The 17,236-nt window shown below is 41.0% G+C and overlaps 2 protein-coding genes across 10 annotated transcripts in view; both read right to left on the minus strand.

The window, feature by feature from the left end:
- Bbof1 (basal body orientation factor 1) overlaps positions 1-17,236 on the minus strand; it is a 32,098-nt gene that overhangs the window by 6,600 nt on the left and 8,262 nt on the right. For 7 of the 9 annotated variants that reach the window (XM_048449158.3, XM_048449157.3, XM_048449162.3 and 4 more), the window contains 5 exons: positions 10,884-10,964; positions 6,229-6,299; positions 4,311-4,455; positions 1,848-2,341; positions 675-776 (listed from right to left, as the gene is read on the minus strand). In XM_048449158.3, coding sequence (XP_048305115.1) covers positions 675-776; positions 1,848-2,341; positions 4,311-4,455; positions 6,229-6,299; positions 10,884-10,964 — 893 coding nt within the window. The remainder of the gene's footprint in view (positions 1-674; positions 777-1,847; positions 2,342-4,310; positions 4,456-6,228; positions 6,300-10,883; positions 10,965-17,236) is intronic. The other 2 variants (XM_048449160.3, XM_048449159.3) reach the window with 2 other exon arrangements.
- On the minus strand, positions 13,325-14,734 carry LOC125409970 (E3 ubiquitin-protein ligase RNF113A). The gene has a single exon (XM_087911648.1). It carries the CDS (start codon positions 14,569-14,571, stop codon positions 13,558-13,560), a length of 1,014 nt encoding a protein of 337 aa, XP_087767774.1. The 5' UTR covers positions 14,572-14,734; the 3' UTR covers positions 13,325-13,557.

Genomic DNA, 17,236 nt, shown 5'->3' on the forward strand with positions numbered 1-17,236 from the left:
CAAACCAATATAGGCTCAACAGTTAAGTTTTCCTGAAGGTGGGGCTGGAGAGATGGCTCAGTGGTTGGGAGCACAGGCTGCCCTCCCAGAGGTCCTGAGTTCAATTCCCAGGAACCACAGAGTTTTTCATAACCACCCGTAATGAGATCTGGTGCCCTCTTCTGACCTGCAGGTGTACATGTAGGCAGAACACTGTACATAATAAATAAATCTTTGAAAAAAAAAGTTTCCCTGAAGGTGCTGGCCATTCAGCATCAGTGATCCTTAGGAAGCATCACCTTAAATGTCTGAGATTTATTTTCTCTCTCCCATTTCCACATTAAACACAAGGTTAATTTCATCCCTATATTGACAAAATAGTGCTGTCAACAGTCATACATGGAATTTGGTTCAGAACAACAGACTTCCTAAATCGTTCTCACTTAACTCCAGCTATAAAATCCACAAGGGACACTGCGATCAGGCTTTTGTTCATAACTCTGGTAGGAGAACTCTTGTTTTTGTGTTTATTCGTTCATCTCCCAGTCTTTGTCTATAAGAGTTGCAACAGCTGAGCAAGTAGCTTCCTGGTCCTTCAATGTATTTCTGTAATTCTCAATAGCAATACAGTCATTGTTCCCATGTGGCTTCTAGGTTTGATAACTTGACATTTCATTACAAGAATGGGAAATTACCTCGAAGCAAAACCATTCATTTTTGCGAAGAGCAATCTTAAGACTTTCTCCTTTTGCTCCCAGGTCAAATCTCTAATATCCACATTTTTTTGAGTACTTGGCCTGAAGAATTTAAAAAAAAAAAGTGAAAATGTGACCAAAGCAAACTGACAATATATGATTTCAAAGCAAACTATGCACATTACAAAATTATAAATTGAAAAGGATCATCAGCACGCTAGCCAATGCAAAATGTTCTGTTGTCATGAAGTGAAGTGAGAAACACACATGTACTGTGATCTAAACTGGCAGGTTATAGTGGGCAGACTGCAGTGCTGAAGAGAACCTGAATGTACCTCTGATACAGTCTATGCTGCCTCAGATATTCCACTTCCTATGGTAGGAGCAAATCTTTAGATATTTTGAAAGTTTTGAGACTTTTGGTTAGTAGTGATGCAGGGGGCACTATTGAATGCCCTCCAATCCATGGAACATTTCTGCATGACAGTAGTTACAAAGAATTATATTTATTTTTTAAAAATTATATAATTGTTGTTACCTATTAATTTTATCTCAAAATAGTAAAGGAATAGCATAAAAGAAACTGAAAAGTATGCTTAGTAAAACTGTTTAAACTAGCCTGATGTGGTGATGACGCATGCCTTTAGTCCCAGCACTCGGGAGGCAGAAGCAGGGGACCTTTGTGAGTTTGAGGCCAGCTTGGTCTACAGAGTAGTCCCGGAACAGTCAGGGCTGCATAAGAGAGACCCTGTTTCAAGAAAAAAAAAAAGTTTAACCTAATCTAATAAAGATTTTTCAACAAATTTCCAATTTATAAAAACGAAGATAAAGAAAGTAAAAGACATTATCACAATGATGTCACTAAGCACAAAATAATGGCCACCTTTACAGATGTCTGTCATGAGAGAAGTGGGGATGGCTGCTAAGAACACATACAGCCTACACACTATGCCAAGTACAGATAAGTCAGTTCCTGTCCTCAAGTAGCTTACTATGAAATCTGTCCAACAGACTGAATCTGCTCTTTTCTAGAGGAAAGAAGACAAGCTGTAGCCCAGGCCAGGAATTTCTGTCTGTCCTGTGCTAGGACCTGCTGAGTTCTCCTTTTTTTTCTTTTTAAAGGATAAGAAAACAAGTACACAAAAAGACAATATATTACAGTGTCATTAGTACCATTTTTCAGCCTCCATGAGATCCTGATTCACACTATTGGTACTGTGCTCTTTGCCATCAAAGGTCCTGATTCTGGGATATTCCGTTCTTCCCGCACATGCTGTTCTCATTTTTAAATTGAAAGCAGCTTGTGCTATCTGCTTGTACTGCTTCCTGCTGGCGAGAATCTGCTCCTTCACTTGGTAGAGAGCATCGAGAAAGAACTGTTCCACTTCTGTCCTCTCGTCCAGGATGTTCTTAGCCAGCTTCTTCACGCGATTCATTTCCCTGTCCTTCATCTCAAGAAGCTGCTGCAGCTTGTCAATTTCTACCTGACCTGCTTGGTTCTCTATAATTGCCTTTTGCTGCAGTTTCAAAACTTCAGCCTCAAACTCCGTGGTCATATAGGTCAGAGCGTTCTCCAAGCTTACTACCTTCTTCTGAAGAGTTTGGATTTGTGATTTCTGCTGGGTAAGTTGCATAATCTTTTCCTTAACCAATAGCTCGTTGATTTCCTAAAAAGCAGAAAGTAAGGTTTTTTTTTCTTTAAATATTCTAGAACTTAAAAGTCCCTCAATAATTTTTTAAAATTTTATTTCTTCATATTTTATGTATGAGTATTCTGCATGTATACCTGCACACAAGAAGAGGGCATCAAGTCCTATTACAGATGGTTGCGAGGAACCATGTAACCGGTTGCTGGGAGTTGAACTCAGGACCTCTAGAAGAGGAGCCAGTGCTCTTAACTGCTGAGCCACCTCTCCAGCCTCCCTTAATACATTCTGTTACCTAAGGGGATCTGAGCTTCGTGTTAGGCTGAGGCAATTATTTTCATATCTCTGTGGGCAGAAAAACATCTTTAGATCCTTGCCTAGGCTTGTGAAAGCAATCCGCTGATTTTAGGAAACTTACAAACTTCCTCTATAATTCCTTTTCCCCCTTTTTTTCCTGCCAGAAGAGGGCACCAGATCTCATTAGAGATAATTGTGAGCTCATTAGAGATGATATGGTTGCTGGAAATTGAACTCAGGACCTCTGGAAGAGCAGCCAGTGCTCTTAACCACTGAGCCATCTCTTCGCCCCGCCTCTATAAGTCTTACAAGGTTACATATTTTATATTATTAAAACAATAACATTGTGCAAAACCACTGGCAAGTCTATAAAGAAAACTGTAGCAGATTCCTAGTTGTCTATCCTAATGTTCATTTTTTTTCCCTCCCTCAAGTCAGTTGAAAATTCCAGGGTCTCTTGCAGTTCAGAAAGGACAGGTAGGTTGCAATAGAAGTGAACTTTTGGGCTTGTTTTTGTTTTTTGTTTTTTGTTGTTTTTTTGTTTTTTTGTTTTTGTTTGTTTTGGTTTTTTTTTTTTTTTTTTGCTTGCTTGCTTTTCTCCCCCAGACAGAGTTCTCCAAGTAGCCCTGCCTGTCCTTGAACTCTTTCTCTGAACACCAGGCTGGCCTAGAACTCAAGAGATTCATCTGCTCTGCCTCTCAAGGGCTGGAATTAAAGGTGTGTGCCATCACCACCCAGATGAGATATAAGAAATAGGACACCTGGAAAGATTTTTTAACAGAGCCATTTTTTGTTGTTTTGTTTTTGTTTATCTTCCCTCCTGTTGTCTGGAGTAACCTTTAGGTCTCTTGTCAGCCACCCTGGCTATAAGGTACTCAACATACACAAACACTAAAATGAAAAAATGTTTAAGAGAAGGGTTGGAAAGATGGCTTGGCAGTAAAGAGCACTTGCTATTTTTGTAGAGGAACCAGGTTTAGATCCCAGCATTCACATGGCGGCTCACCACTGTCTGTAACTCTAGTCCCAGAGGATCTGAAATCTTGCATGCACATGGTGCACAGACATGCATACAGGCAAAACAACCACACACAAGAAATAAAAATACAACTTTGCTGGGCAGTGGTGGTGCACGCCTTTAATTCCAGCACTCGGGAGGCGGAGGCAGGCAGATCTCTGTGAGTTCGAGGCCAGCCTGGTCTACAAGAGCTAGTTCCAGGACAGGCTCGAAAGCTACAGAGAAACCCTGTCTTGAAAAAAAATACAACGTTTTCCAATGTTAATAATATAAGCGATATGTTACAGAAAATTAAATAAGACAATCCTGATCTGAATTGCTTTCTTTCAAGCATCCTTTAGGATGCTTTATGTTGTGATACCACTAATGTGAGGTCGGTTACAGCCAAACCAATTCCTAAATGATTTAGGATCCAACAATAAACAAAACAAAATGAGTATTCTAAGGTATTAGAGGAGGAGAGGATAAGAATTAGTTATTATTTCTGATGTATTTGCAAAATGATGGCTAACATGTCAAAAAATCATTTAGTAATTAATCTTTTCAAATACAATTATCAAGACAGAAGGAAAACAGTACTGCTGCCTCATCTATCATTATTATACTCAATTCTTGGTATTTACCAACATAATCCTTAAAAAGAAAAAGAACGAAAATCTAAATGAGAGTGGGAACCTTTTGATGTAAAAGGCAGGAATGACTTTCTTGTAACTTCTTGGAGTTTTTCTGTCGCACTTCAGCTTCCTTCAAGTGGTAAGTAAGCGCCTTGTGAAGATACACGTTCTCTTTGAAAACATTTCTCCCAGCACTGTTCAACTGCCTGAAAGATATTTAGATTTAAGAACCCAAAATATAGGCCCAAGTTTCTTGTATGTGGCGGGGGGTTGGGGGGGTGAGTAAGGGTTACTCTATGTAGACCAGGATGGCCACAAAATCACAGAGATCCATCTGCCACTGCCTCTGGAGTGCTGGAATTAAAAGTAGGCATCACCACATCTGGCTCATGCCTGCGTTTTAAGTACTAGAGAACAATGTCAGCTTTATCCTCCACACGTTATACTGACCACCACTAGGCCGGGCATGTAGGTGAGCGAGAGAATACTTGCTTAGCATGTGAAATTCCCTGGAATTAACTTCGAGCACCAGAGTCTGGGGGAGAGCAGAACACCAGACACATATGACACTACCACAATTTAGCCTGTGAGTAACTACTCAATAGGTAGATGGTGACCTTGTGACTAAGTTCTTCCTCAGCAATAAGTAAAAACCTATGTGTTAGCTGGCCATGATGATACAAGTTGTTTGACAACTTGAGCTATAGCAAGAATCTGTCTCTTTAAAAACAAAACAAAACAAAAAAACTACGAATCGTGGCATACCTTTAATCCTAGCTATTCAGGAAGCTGAGCAGGAGGCTGACAAGCCCATGGCCTGCTTGGGCCACCTATCCTGTACAAGGCTGGCCTTGGCAATTTAGCAAGACTGTTTCAAAAAGTGAAGGGAGCTTTAGGGTGTAGTTCAGCAGTAGAATGGATGTGCACGCCTGGGTTTTCAATCTCTAGCACCTCACACGCAGTAATGTGGCACCAGTTTCCCATGCCCTCCTCTATCCATGTCATATGATGACCTATAGAACTCCACGGTCACAGAGGGACAAGATGGAAGCAGCCCAAGTTCCTGCATCACCATATGAAGAAAGCTGCCAGACTCATCATTACATTAACAAGAAATAAACCATCAAGACCTGGGGTTCATTGTTAACATAAACACACTCTAGAATTATTACACACACACACACACATACACACACACACACATACACACACACACATATATATATATATAATCTGACAATTCCACAAAGTTGCTCAATGGCCTTACTTTGGGTGTGTTTGTAATGGTCTTACTGTGCAGTCTAGGCTGGCTTAGATAGGTGACGCTCCTCCCTCAGCCTCCTAAGTACTGGGATTATTTTAAGTGTGTGCCACCATATCTGGATGGCCTATTTTTTTTTCATGAAATTTATTTTCTTAAGAATTCTTCCAACAAGACAGGTAATCCTAGCACTTGGGAGGCAGAGGCAGGTGGATCTCTGTGAGTGTGAGGCCAGCCTGGTCTACAGAGTAGTTTCGGGACAGCCAAAGCTACACGAAGATACCCTGTCTCAAAAAAAAAAAAATATTCCAGTGAGGCCAGTGAGATAGCTCCATGTTGGTAGAGGCACTTGCCATCAATCTAAATGATCTGAGTTCTATCCCTAGAAACGTGATGGAAGAGAGAACCAACTTCCTGCTAGTTATCTGACTTCCACACTCAAATTATGGCACTACTATACCCTCAAATATGCCTACCTAAATAAATAAATAAAATAATTTAAAAAGTAAATTTCCCAGTAGTTAATCAGCATGCATGTAGGTAGTCAGGATATAACTTCAAAGACTAGGTTATTGCTACCATATCATGTTATGGAAAGGATGGAGCATAAAGGGTAGGGAATTATGAAGAGTATACAGGTAGACAAAAACATTTAAAGCAAGTTTGCCAAGAGACAAAGGAAGGTAAGAATAAAATGGAGGAAGCAACCGGCTCTTACACCACAGCTTCATGGTGGGCTCTCTCGGCCAGCATTACTATCCTCTTCTCAGCCTCTTGTTGCAGACGGTGCTAAAAAACACAATATGGGAGGCTTAAATACAAAATCATATTATATATAATTGATATTTATTGAGCTCTACATTTTTTCTGCTCCCCTCCCTGCCTCTCCCTTCCCTCCTTCAATCCCCCCCTCAAGGTCCCCATGCTCCCAATTTACTTAGATCTTGTCTTTTTATACTTTCTACTTCCCAAGTAGATTAGATCTATGTAAGTCTCTCTTAGTGTCCACATTGTGGTCTAACTTCTCTGGGATTGTGGTTTGTAGGCTGGCTTTCTTTGCTTTATGTTTAAAAACCACCCATGAGTAAGTACATGTGATAACTGTCTTTCTGTGTCTGGGTTACCTCACTCAAAATAATGTTTTCTAATTCCATCCATTTTCCTGCAAAATTCAAGCTGTTATTTTTTTCTGCTGTGTAGTACTCCATTGTGTAAATGTACCACATTTTTCTTATCCATTCTTCGATCAAGGGGCATTTCCAGGTTCTGGCTATGACAAACAAAGCTGCTATGAACATAGTCGAGCACATGTCTTTGTGGCACGATTGAGCATCCTTTGGATATATACCCAAAAGTGGTATTATTGGGTCTTGAGGAAGGCGGCTTCCTAATTTTCTGAGAAACCACACTGACATCCAAAGGGGTTGTACCAGCTTGCATTCCCACCAGCAATGCAGAAATGTTCCCTTTTCCCCACAACCTCTCCAGCATAAGTTGTCATCAGTGTTTTTGATCTTGGCCATTCTTACAGGTATAAGATGGAATCTCAGAGTTGTTTTGATTTGCATTTCTCTGATGACTAAGGATGCAAAACCATACTTCTAAAACAAATATTTCATATCACAAAATAATTACTTCAGCATCAAACAGAGTTCTTTGTTTGGGAGCTAGAGAGATACTTCAGTGTTTAAAAGCCCTCACTGCTCTTGCGCTGGACTGGGTTCAGTTCCCAGCACCTAAGTGGTGGTTCACAACAACTATGACTCTAATTCCAGGGATCTGACACTTCTTCCAACATCCATAGGCCCCTAAACATGCATATACTCGGGCACATACACATAAAATTAAATAGATTAAAAAATATTCCTGTTCACGTGACCTGATATAAAGAACTCTTAATTACTGATGAATGAAAGAGGCAGCAAAAAGGATAGTATGGGGTTGGAGGGAAGGCTCAGTGATTGAGAGCACTGGCTGCTCTTCTAGAGGCCTGGGGTTCAATTCCCAGCACACAATATGGCAGCTCACGGTTGTCTGTAACTCCAGTTTAGGGGAATCAATGCCCTCTTCTGGCCTTGGCACAAGGCACACAAGTGCACAAACACAGATGCAGGCAAAACACCCATATGCGTAACTATAAATAATTAAGAAATTTCTCACTGAGCCAGCAGTGTAACTATGATGGCTAGTCTTGGTTGTCAACTTGGCACCCCTGGAACAAAGGAGCCTCAATTAAAGAACTGTCTCTCTCAGATGGACCTGTGGTAATGTCTGTGGGGCATTTTCTGGATTGCTAATTCATGTAAGATGGCTGAGTCTGCTATGAGCCTGGGCTGAAAAAGAAAGATAGCTACCAGACTGAGCCTGGGAGCAGGCCAGTAAGCAGTCTTCCATGGTCTCTGCTTCGGTTTCTGCCCTCACTTCTCTCAAGGTTGTTCTGTGACCTGGGGGCTGTAAGATGAAATAAACTCCTTCCTTCCCTAGTTGCTTTTTCAGGATGATTAACAGAGCAACAGAAAAGCAAGCTACAATAATGGCATATCCATAAAGCAGGGAAGGAGACTTAGAAAGCAGAGCTGGAAGATGATTTGCTAAATGAAACATGATGAAAGTCACTCATTTTAAAATTGGGGAATGTGCAGGACATGATGGCACACACCTATAATAACCAGCACTCAGGAGGCAGAGGCAGGAGGAATCTCTGTGAGTTCAAGACAAACCAGCCTGATCTACATTTTGAGTTCTGGGTGAGTAAAGGCTGCATAGTGAGATCCCATCTCAAAACAACAACAACAAAGAAAAAAAAGAGGGAAATACCAAGGGAACTGAGGACTTAAGCCTTCACAAGTTGGCAGTCCCTCTTTTTTTTTTTTTTTTTTTTTTGAGACAGGGTTTCTCTGTGGCTTTGGAGCTAGCTCTTGTAGACCAGGCTGGCCTCGAACTCAGAGATCCGCCTGCCTCTGCCTCCTGAGTGCTGGGATTAAAGGCATGCGCCACCACCACCCGGTTTAGCAATCCCTCTTGAGGATATTTCAAGACTCTGACAGAAACAACCTAAATGCCTACCCACTAATTGGTGAATAGATGTGGTATATATATATATATATGAATGTTGAAATGCTGTTGTCATAAAAAAGAGTGAAATCTGGTCATTTCTGACAGCTTTACCAGAACTAGAGATCACTGTGCTAAGTGAAATAAGGCACAGAAAGGCTGTGTGATTTCCCTCAGAAGTATACTCTAAAAAGCTTGGTCTCTACCAGGCAGTGGGGGAAACTTTTAAACCCAGCACTCGGGAGGCAGAGACTGACCGATTTCTGTTAGGGGCCAGCCTGGTCTACAAAGTGAGTTCCAGGACAGCCAGGGCTACACAGAGAAACCATCTCAAAAAACAAACAAACAAACAATCAAACACAAAAGTTGATCTCTGGCTGAAAGTATAACTCAGTGTTAGAGTGCTTGCCTACCGTGTGTAATGTCCTATGTTTAATCACAGCACCACAAAATAGGTAAATAGATGTCTAAACTCATGGGAGTTGAGATTGGAATGGTAGTTATGGGGGCCTGGAAAAGTGAAGAGGGTGTCTTAGGGTTTCGGTTGCTGTGATGAAGCACCATGACCAAAACAACTGGGGAAGAAAAGGATTTATTTTGTTTATACCTCCATATCACAGTTCATCACTGAGAAAAGTCAGTGCAGGGACCTGGAGGCAAGAGCTAATACAGAAGTCATGGAAGATTGCTGGTTACTGACTTGCTGGCCAAGGCACACTCAGCCTTTCTTACAGCACTCAGGACCAGTAGACCAGGAATGGTATTGTAAAGATGGGCTGGGCCTTACCACATCCATTACTATTTAAGAAATGGCAAACAGGCTTCCCTATAGTATAATCTTAGGGAGGCATTTTCTCAACTAAAATTCCTTCCTCTCAGACTCTTAAGCTTATGTCAAGTTGACATAAAACTACCCACAGAGGGGACAGGATGGAGAAATGTAGATTTGGGCGCTAAGTTATAGTTACATATAAGCATGAGTTTCTGATGTGCTTAAGCAGCTTGAAAGTTGATAACAACACGTGATACGTTTCAAAAAACTAGAAGAAAATCTTTTGAAAGTTCCATCATAAATGGTACTTACATGAGGAGATACATATTCTTATTAATGGAGCATGATGTACATACCTGTAATCCCACCACTTGGAAAGTGCAACTGGGAAAATCAGAAGTTCAAGGCAGAGCCTCAGTAATAGAAAGTTTAAGGTCAGCCTGTGGCTACCTAAGACCTTATCTTAAAAGTAAGAAACAAGCCAGGTGGTGGTGGCAGCACACGTCTTTAATCCCAGCACTCAGGAGGCAGAGGCAGGCAGATCTCTTTGTGTTCCAGGCCAGCCTGGTCAACAAGAGCTAGTTCCAGGACAGGCTCCAAAGCTACAGAGAAACCCTATCTCAAAAAACAAAAACAAAACAAAAACAAAAACCCCATCAAAAAAGGTTAGAAATAAATTGAAAAGATATATTTAACTTTACTTAAATATTGTATAAGTACAGGCAGGAGGCTGAGTATAGAGCTTGTTTCTGGATAGCCAGGGCTACACAAAGAAACCCTGTCTTGAAAAACAAAAACAAAAAAAAAAAAGCATAAATATATTGAGAAACTTCATGGTACACTATTAGTATGTACAAATTTTATTTATTTTTTTATTTATTTATTGTTTTTTCAAGACACGGTTTCTATGTGTAACAGCTCTATCTGTCCTGGAACTTGCTTTGTAGAGCAGGCTGGCCTCGAACTCAGAGATCCGCCTGCCTCTGCCTCCTGACTGCTGGGATTAAAGGTGTGCAACACTACCACCAGGTCAAATTTGGTTTTTATGTATGAATTAAAAATTAAAGGAGCTGGGCAGTGGTGGCCCATGCCTTTAATCCCAGCACTAGGGAGGTAGAGGCAGTTGGATCTCTGTGAGTTCGAGGCCAGTCTGGTCTATAGAGTGAGTTCCAGGACAGGCTCAAAAGCTACAAAGAAACCCTGTCTTGAAAAACAAAACAAAAACAAAAACAAAAAAACAGGAAAAAATTAGACACTGGGAATTAAAGAATATAAAGATTTGTTTTTCCTCATTTGTATTCTATTTTCTTCTTTCTTTCTTTTTTTTTTTTGATACAAGTCTTAGCTCAGAGCTAGCTTTGGACTCAAGATCCTCCTGCCTCAACATCTTAAGTGCTACAATTATGGCTGCATACCACTACACTTACTTTCTGCTACTTGATAACATTTCCTAGATGATACCAAATGGAATGTTGGAATGCTCAGAATGCATAAAAACATACTTTGTTCTAGTAAACAAAGCATTTCTTAACACTAATATTCTATACCTTTTCTTCAAAAAATCTGCTTTCTAGTCTTCTAAGAGTCTCCTGATGTTTTTTCTCTGAGTTTCTTAAATTTTCTTTCAGCTAAAAAGAGAGAAAAAAAATGGCTCAAATATTGAGTGGGACATATTCATAGAAAATCATGAAGATACATTGTATGTCATATATTCTTGAAACATAAACACAAAATCAATTGTCATCTCCTCTGAGCACATTTTCCTTAACTATCTATAGATTTACCAGATTGGATTGAGTTTCTTAAAGGCTTTCTATGAGTAACCATTCCCAGGGCATTGAGATATTTTCTCTTAAGATATATGAAATACAGAGTCACAAAATACATAGTCTGCAACTATAAAGATGATGACAGTGGACTAGGGAGATGGCTCAGCAGTTAAAATACTTCCAAGCAAGAGAAGCAGCTCAGAGCCCTAGAATTCCTGTGCATGACAGGTGGATGTGGCACCCACCTATAATTCCAGCTGGAAGATGAAAGACAAGGAATCCTCAGAGCAAACTAGCGAGGGAAGACTGGTTTTATCAGGAACTCAGGGTTTGATTGAGAGACTGCCTCAAAGAATAAGGTGAAAGACTGAGGAAGATTCCCTCCCACCGTAGGCCTCCACATACATGTATACACACACATTAACATAATACACAGATGCATAAGAAAAAGGGGAAAAAGAATAATATAATATCTCAGGCCCAGTGTGGTGGCACATGCCTTTAATCCCAGCATTTGGGAGGCAGAGGCAGGTGGATCTCTGTAAATTCTAGGCCAGTCTGGTCTACAGAGTAAGTTCCAGGACAGTCAGGGCTACACAGAGATACCCTGTCTCAACAAAAACAAAACAAAGAATAAAAAAAAAAAAGAATCCCCATAAAAATATTCTTTTGGATGTGTCTATGAAAGTGTTTTTAGGAAGGTTCTGTGACTGATGAGATATCTAAGTGATTAAGAGCATTTAATATTTTTCCAGAGGTTTGGTTTCTAACACCCATGTTTGGTGACTTACAACTGCCTATAATTCCAGCTATAAGCAATCTGATGTCGTCTTTTGGCCTCTAAGGATATACAAACACAGATATACTTAACACACACACACACACACACACACACACATCTTTTAAAATAGTCAAGGGAAGAACCACCCAAATGTGGGCAGCACTATTCAATAGTTTTGGGTCCAGGATTGAATATGAGAAAGCAAATGGAGTACCAGCATTTATCATTCTCTGCTTCTAACTGTGGGTGTGACCAGCTGCTTCACATTTTTTGAGGCCATTACATCCCCAGCATGATGAACTGCACTCAAATTGTAAACCAAATGTTGCTTTTGTCACAAGTATTTTTCACAAGGAGAAAAGTAACCAATACAGGTAAGATTTAAACAATACAAGTAAAGCGTTTAGCACAATAAACATTTAATGGCATAATGATATCTTCTCCTATTATAATCTGCTCTAATATACTAAATCTCCATTTTATTATTTCTTTCAGATCTTCTTTCTTACTGTTTGTATTTAACTTTTGAAATGGTTTATTTTGTCACACTTTGAAAATTAACGTCAACATGCCAGTTAATGTATGGTTCAAATATTCCTCACCCAGGTGTCTGGAGATGGAGCTCTGATACATCATAAGACTTCCCCAAATCTATATATCAATAAAAAATCTTTCAAAAGATAATTAGTGGGGTCAACAAAATGGCTTAATGGGAAAAGGTACCAAGGAGTCACACAATGGAAGAAACTGACTCCAAATTCTATTCTAGCTTCTACACACACATAAATAAATAAAAGTTACAGTGAAAATTAGTGGCTGAGCACAGTGACTCACACTTGTAATCCCAGCAGTTGGAAGTCTGAGGCAAAAATCCCAAATTCAAGATCTGCCTGGAATATGTAATGAGTTGTAATCAGTCTGAGACACAGAAAGACTGTCTCAAAACCCCAAACAAAGGGCAAGTGAGATGACGCAGGAGGAAAAGGGTGAGCGCGTCTGTCACACAGGCTGACAACTTCCTAAGTTAGCTTTGTAAGTAAAAGTGGTTAGAGATGACTCCACAAAGTTGTCTCTGACCTCCCTTATTGCACAAAGGCAGGAGCATTCATACACACACCATACATACACACAAAACAAAACACACTCATTTCACTTTCTTCTTTAAAATACATGATTTGAATTCCTTTTCATAAGTTAAATTTCTTTAGACTCTTACAAGTCTATACAAATAAAAATCTCTTACCTAACATAGACATTGCAATTTTAAGTATGTGGCCCCTCACCTCTGCTTCATTTCTTCCACATTTGAGATTCCACAGAACTGCCCTGGTTTTTTTCCAGTAAGGCAGTAACTTTGCCCTTTTAGGAATCTCTAAAATCTACTTCTCCAATAGGTGGCGACATTGTTCTTTTAAAAAGAAAAACCGAATCAGGGCACTAGAGTATGAACTAGTTATTAATTTATTAGAATGTATAGCTATATACAGGATGGTAGTTTGAGAGTTCCAAAGTCAACTGTACTGATTTAATCTGCAGCATTGTTACATAAAACAAAACTTGGATACTCTTCCTAGAAAATTTAACATTCCTTCAATTATGGTTGATTTTTGAGGTGACCAAAACAAAGGTACTTTGAGATCTGACAAGTATGGAAAACCTAAGTGATGGCAATTAGACTCCATCAGGGTCTTCTGGGGTGTTGGAAGCACCACGCTCTGCTGTTTGATACTTCTCCAGTTTAGCAATCAATTCTTTCGCGGGATTGAAGACCCCATAGGTCTGCTGCTCACAAACATAGCAGCGTGGAGTGGTACGGTAATGCTGCAGTGCACAGGTCTCGCAGAAATAATGCTTACACTTAGTGACAACTGGATTTCGGAAGGTTTGGCGACAGATAAAACATTTGAATGGTATTTCGTCATCATCACTTTCTACTTCGTAGTTTTCATCTTCATACACACCATAACGGCCCTCATCAAGCTCACGTTCTATCTGCCACCCGTGCTTGTAATCTGAACGGTCATGGAGGAATTTGCAGCTGTCTCCAAAGCCACAGAAGCCGGTTTCCTTGTAGTCCTTACAGATGTCAGGCTGATAATCCCAGCGCACGGTGGCACGGAGATGTTCAGGGGCTCGGATGGGGCCCTTTCTCACCATGCCGGAGGAGGCATTGCCCATGGACGTATCCTTGGGCTTCATGTATTTCTGATAATTATTAATTCCACGATAGATCTTGTCATCCTCCTTGCCTCTCAACTCCTCCTGGATTTTTTGGCTGCGCTCAAAAATGGCCTGTGCATCTTTCTCCTTTTCTGTGTCCAGCTCGTAGACAGCTGTCGCCCCCATATCTTCGGGCCCCACCGGTTTCGCCGAGCGCGTGGACTTGTAGACTACGCCCAGACTCTCATTCTCGGTCTTCTCCTCCTCTTCGCTGCTCAGATCACAGTAGGCCGCCTTCTGTTTACTACTGCCACTCGTCTTTTGAATCATTGGATTGTGGGTGGCCCGTTTTTTCTCTGGTCTCACCACTGCGCAGCTCTCGTCGCTACTGCTTCCGCTTTCCCCAGAGTCGGGGTCGCACGCTGGCCGCTTCCGGCGGCCAGCATTCCCTTTCCGCCCGGGCTTTTTGAAGAGGAAAGAGCACACCTGGTCCGCCGACTTTTCCTGAGAAACTTGCTCCGCCATCTTCGACTTCGGAGCGCTGAAACGGCTAGCAGTATCTACGGGATGCTGGGTGGCGCGGGATACTACGTCATCCGCAGCTACGTCACTACAGAGCCGCTCTCTGTCGCTGGGGCCAAGAACGTCAGAGCGCGTGCACCAGTCAGCAAAGGTTTAAGAAAAAGATGCCCTCTGTCTTTAGTTAAATGCTGTTGTGCTTCTTGTTTTGCAATGAATACAAAATTTCCGGCTCAAAGAATTTACAATCTAGTAGGGAAGATAAGGTAAATCAAGATGTGTTCTGTATCAAATCCCATGGGAAGATATAAGGAATCTTAAACAGGACTCTAGGGGAAAGCCTGGGGAGAAAGTGCATAAGGTAAGCCTTTGAAGGCTAGGAGAAATTTTAATGGATAGAGATCTATCAGAAATCTATTAAAATAAAATATTCTGAACAAAACAAGAAAGACAGAACTGGAGTATAGCTGATAGATTCCTTGTCAAACATGCCCAAGGCTCTGACTTCAAGCACAAAGAAAATAAAGAAGACTTCAAAGTTATGTGAATATCCAATTTGGGTAAACTAACGGATAAAAGACCATGTGTTGGTGTAAGTGTATTGTTATAAAAGATTAAAATTTAAGCTGGGCATGGTGGTGCACACTTTTGATCTCAGCATTTGCAAGACAGAGGTCAGTAGACCTCTGTGAGTTCCAGTCTGGCCTAGTCTACAAAATGATTTCCAGGACAGTCAGAGCTGTTACAGAGAGAAACTCTGTCTCGAAAAACAAAAACAGGCAGGGCAGTGGTGGAACATGCCTTTAATCCCAGCACTCGGAAGGCAGAGGCAGGTGGATCTCTGTGAGTTCGAGGCCACCCTGGTCTACCAGGCTAGTTCCAGGACTGGCTCCAAAGATACAGAGAAACCCTGTCTCGAAAAACTAAAAAAAAAAAAAAAAAAAAGAAAGAAAGAAAGAAAGAAAGAAAGAAAGAAAAGGAAAAGAAAAAATTAAAATTAGATAGGTGTACAGTCTTAACTTACATATTAAGCTGCTTAAACAATATGCTCTTGACAGCTGAGAAATATAGATTCTTGAGGAAAATGATCAGATCATCAGAACTGATATTTTAAAGATTCCTAATAGAATTGAGGCATTCCTGTAATCCAAACACATAGGAGGCAGAGGCAAGAGGATCAGCTCAGAGCCACCCTGGGCTACATGAGACCCTTCTCAAAATAAAATTAAGATGGGGCTTACGGAGATGATTCAGCAATTAATAGCATGTATTGCTCTTTCAGAAGATCCGAGTTCATTTCCCAATTCCGACATCAGTTGGCTACCAACTGCCTATAACTGCAGCTCCAAAGGCTCCAAAACTCTATTCTAGCCTCTTTGTGTATATGCACATATGTACACACACCCCAACACTTATACACATAACTAAAAATAAAATCTGAGGAAAAATAAAAACAAAATAATTCAGGAGGCTTATGCCTGTAATCCTAGCACCTGAGAGGCTGAGGCAGGGATGTTGTTACAAGCATGAGGCCAGACTTTATATAACAAGATGTGTCTCAAGCAACCTAAACAGTCCTGCTGCTGCTGTGTATACTTAGGGTTATAAGGGTATATGGTGGTTACAATTCTTTGACACTATCTTCAAATGATGGAACCCGATTTCCACCCCTAAAATGTGGACCTGATTTAGAGAAACTGTCCCAAATAACAGAGTATGCCAGAAATGTTGCTATGCCACTAGAAACGATATGTCATGAAGAAAGCTGCTAGGGCTGGGGATCCAGGTCAATAGTACAGTGCTTTCATAGCACACACAAGGCCCTGGATTCCATCACTAGACACACACACACACACACGAAGATAGCTTCTACACAGCTCTTGAATTATTCACTCTCAATGCCACCCACCAACATATAACAAGGACACTCAAGCAGCTTACTAAGTGTCCAGGTGAACGATGCTTAGGCCTACCTACCGTCTGTCACTGACAACACCTGCACAGCCATATGGATGTGCCAATTTGGAAGCAAATTCTTAAGCTTTAATCAAGCATTCAGATGATTCTCCCTAGCTATACCATGGAAATCAGCAAATAGCATAGAACAGTCTGTTTTCAGGAAACTTCAGTGTTCCTCACTGTGAGACGCACCCCTTGACCAGCAAGCAGGAACGACCACGAAATCGAGAATTCTTCCCAAATCACAACTTTATTGGAGCAACTCGGTTGAAGGGGAAATGGGGACAAGAGAGAGAGAGAAAGAGAGAGAGAGAGGGAGAGAGAGGGAGAGAGAGAGAGAGAAGCTGAAAGGCAGCCGCTTTTCTAGGGTGGAGAGGCTCGGATACTGATTGGTTAATACCATTCCGCTGAAGCCCGGGGTTTCGGGATAGGCTAGGGAACCAAGGCTCAGTTATGCAAAATACAGGCCCAGGGCGCTCTGGCCTGCACAGCAACATCAAAAGGATCTGTTTACCTTCAAGCTGTTGGACCGCTGGCACCATTTCGCCATGGCGATGTCCTGGCGGCCCCTTACACCTCACCTCATTCATCCCTACCCATACAGCCTTCTAATTTTTCCTAAAATTTTCCCTCATCCTAAACACATTTTCCTGTAGAACTCTCCTACTAACAATTCCTAAGAACATATATGTAGTTTAACTATTAATATGAT

This window comes from Myodes glareolus, chromosome 11 (assembly GCF_982192425.1).
Source record: "Myodes glareolus chromosome 11, mMyoGla1.1, whole genome shotgun sequence".
Classification (NCBI taxonomy): Eukaryota; Metazoa; Chordata; class Mammalia; order Rodentia; family Cricetidae; genus Myodes; species Myodes glareolus.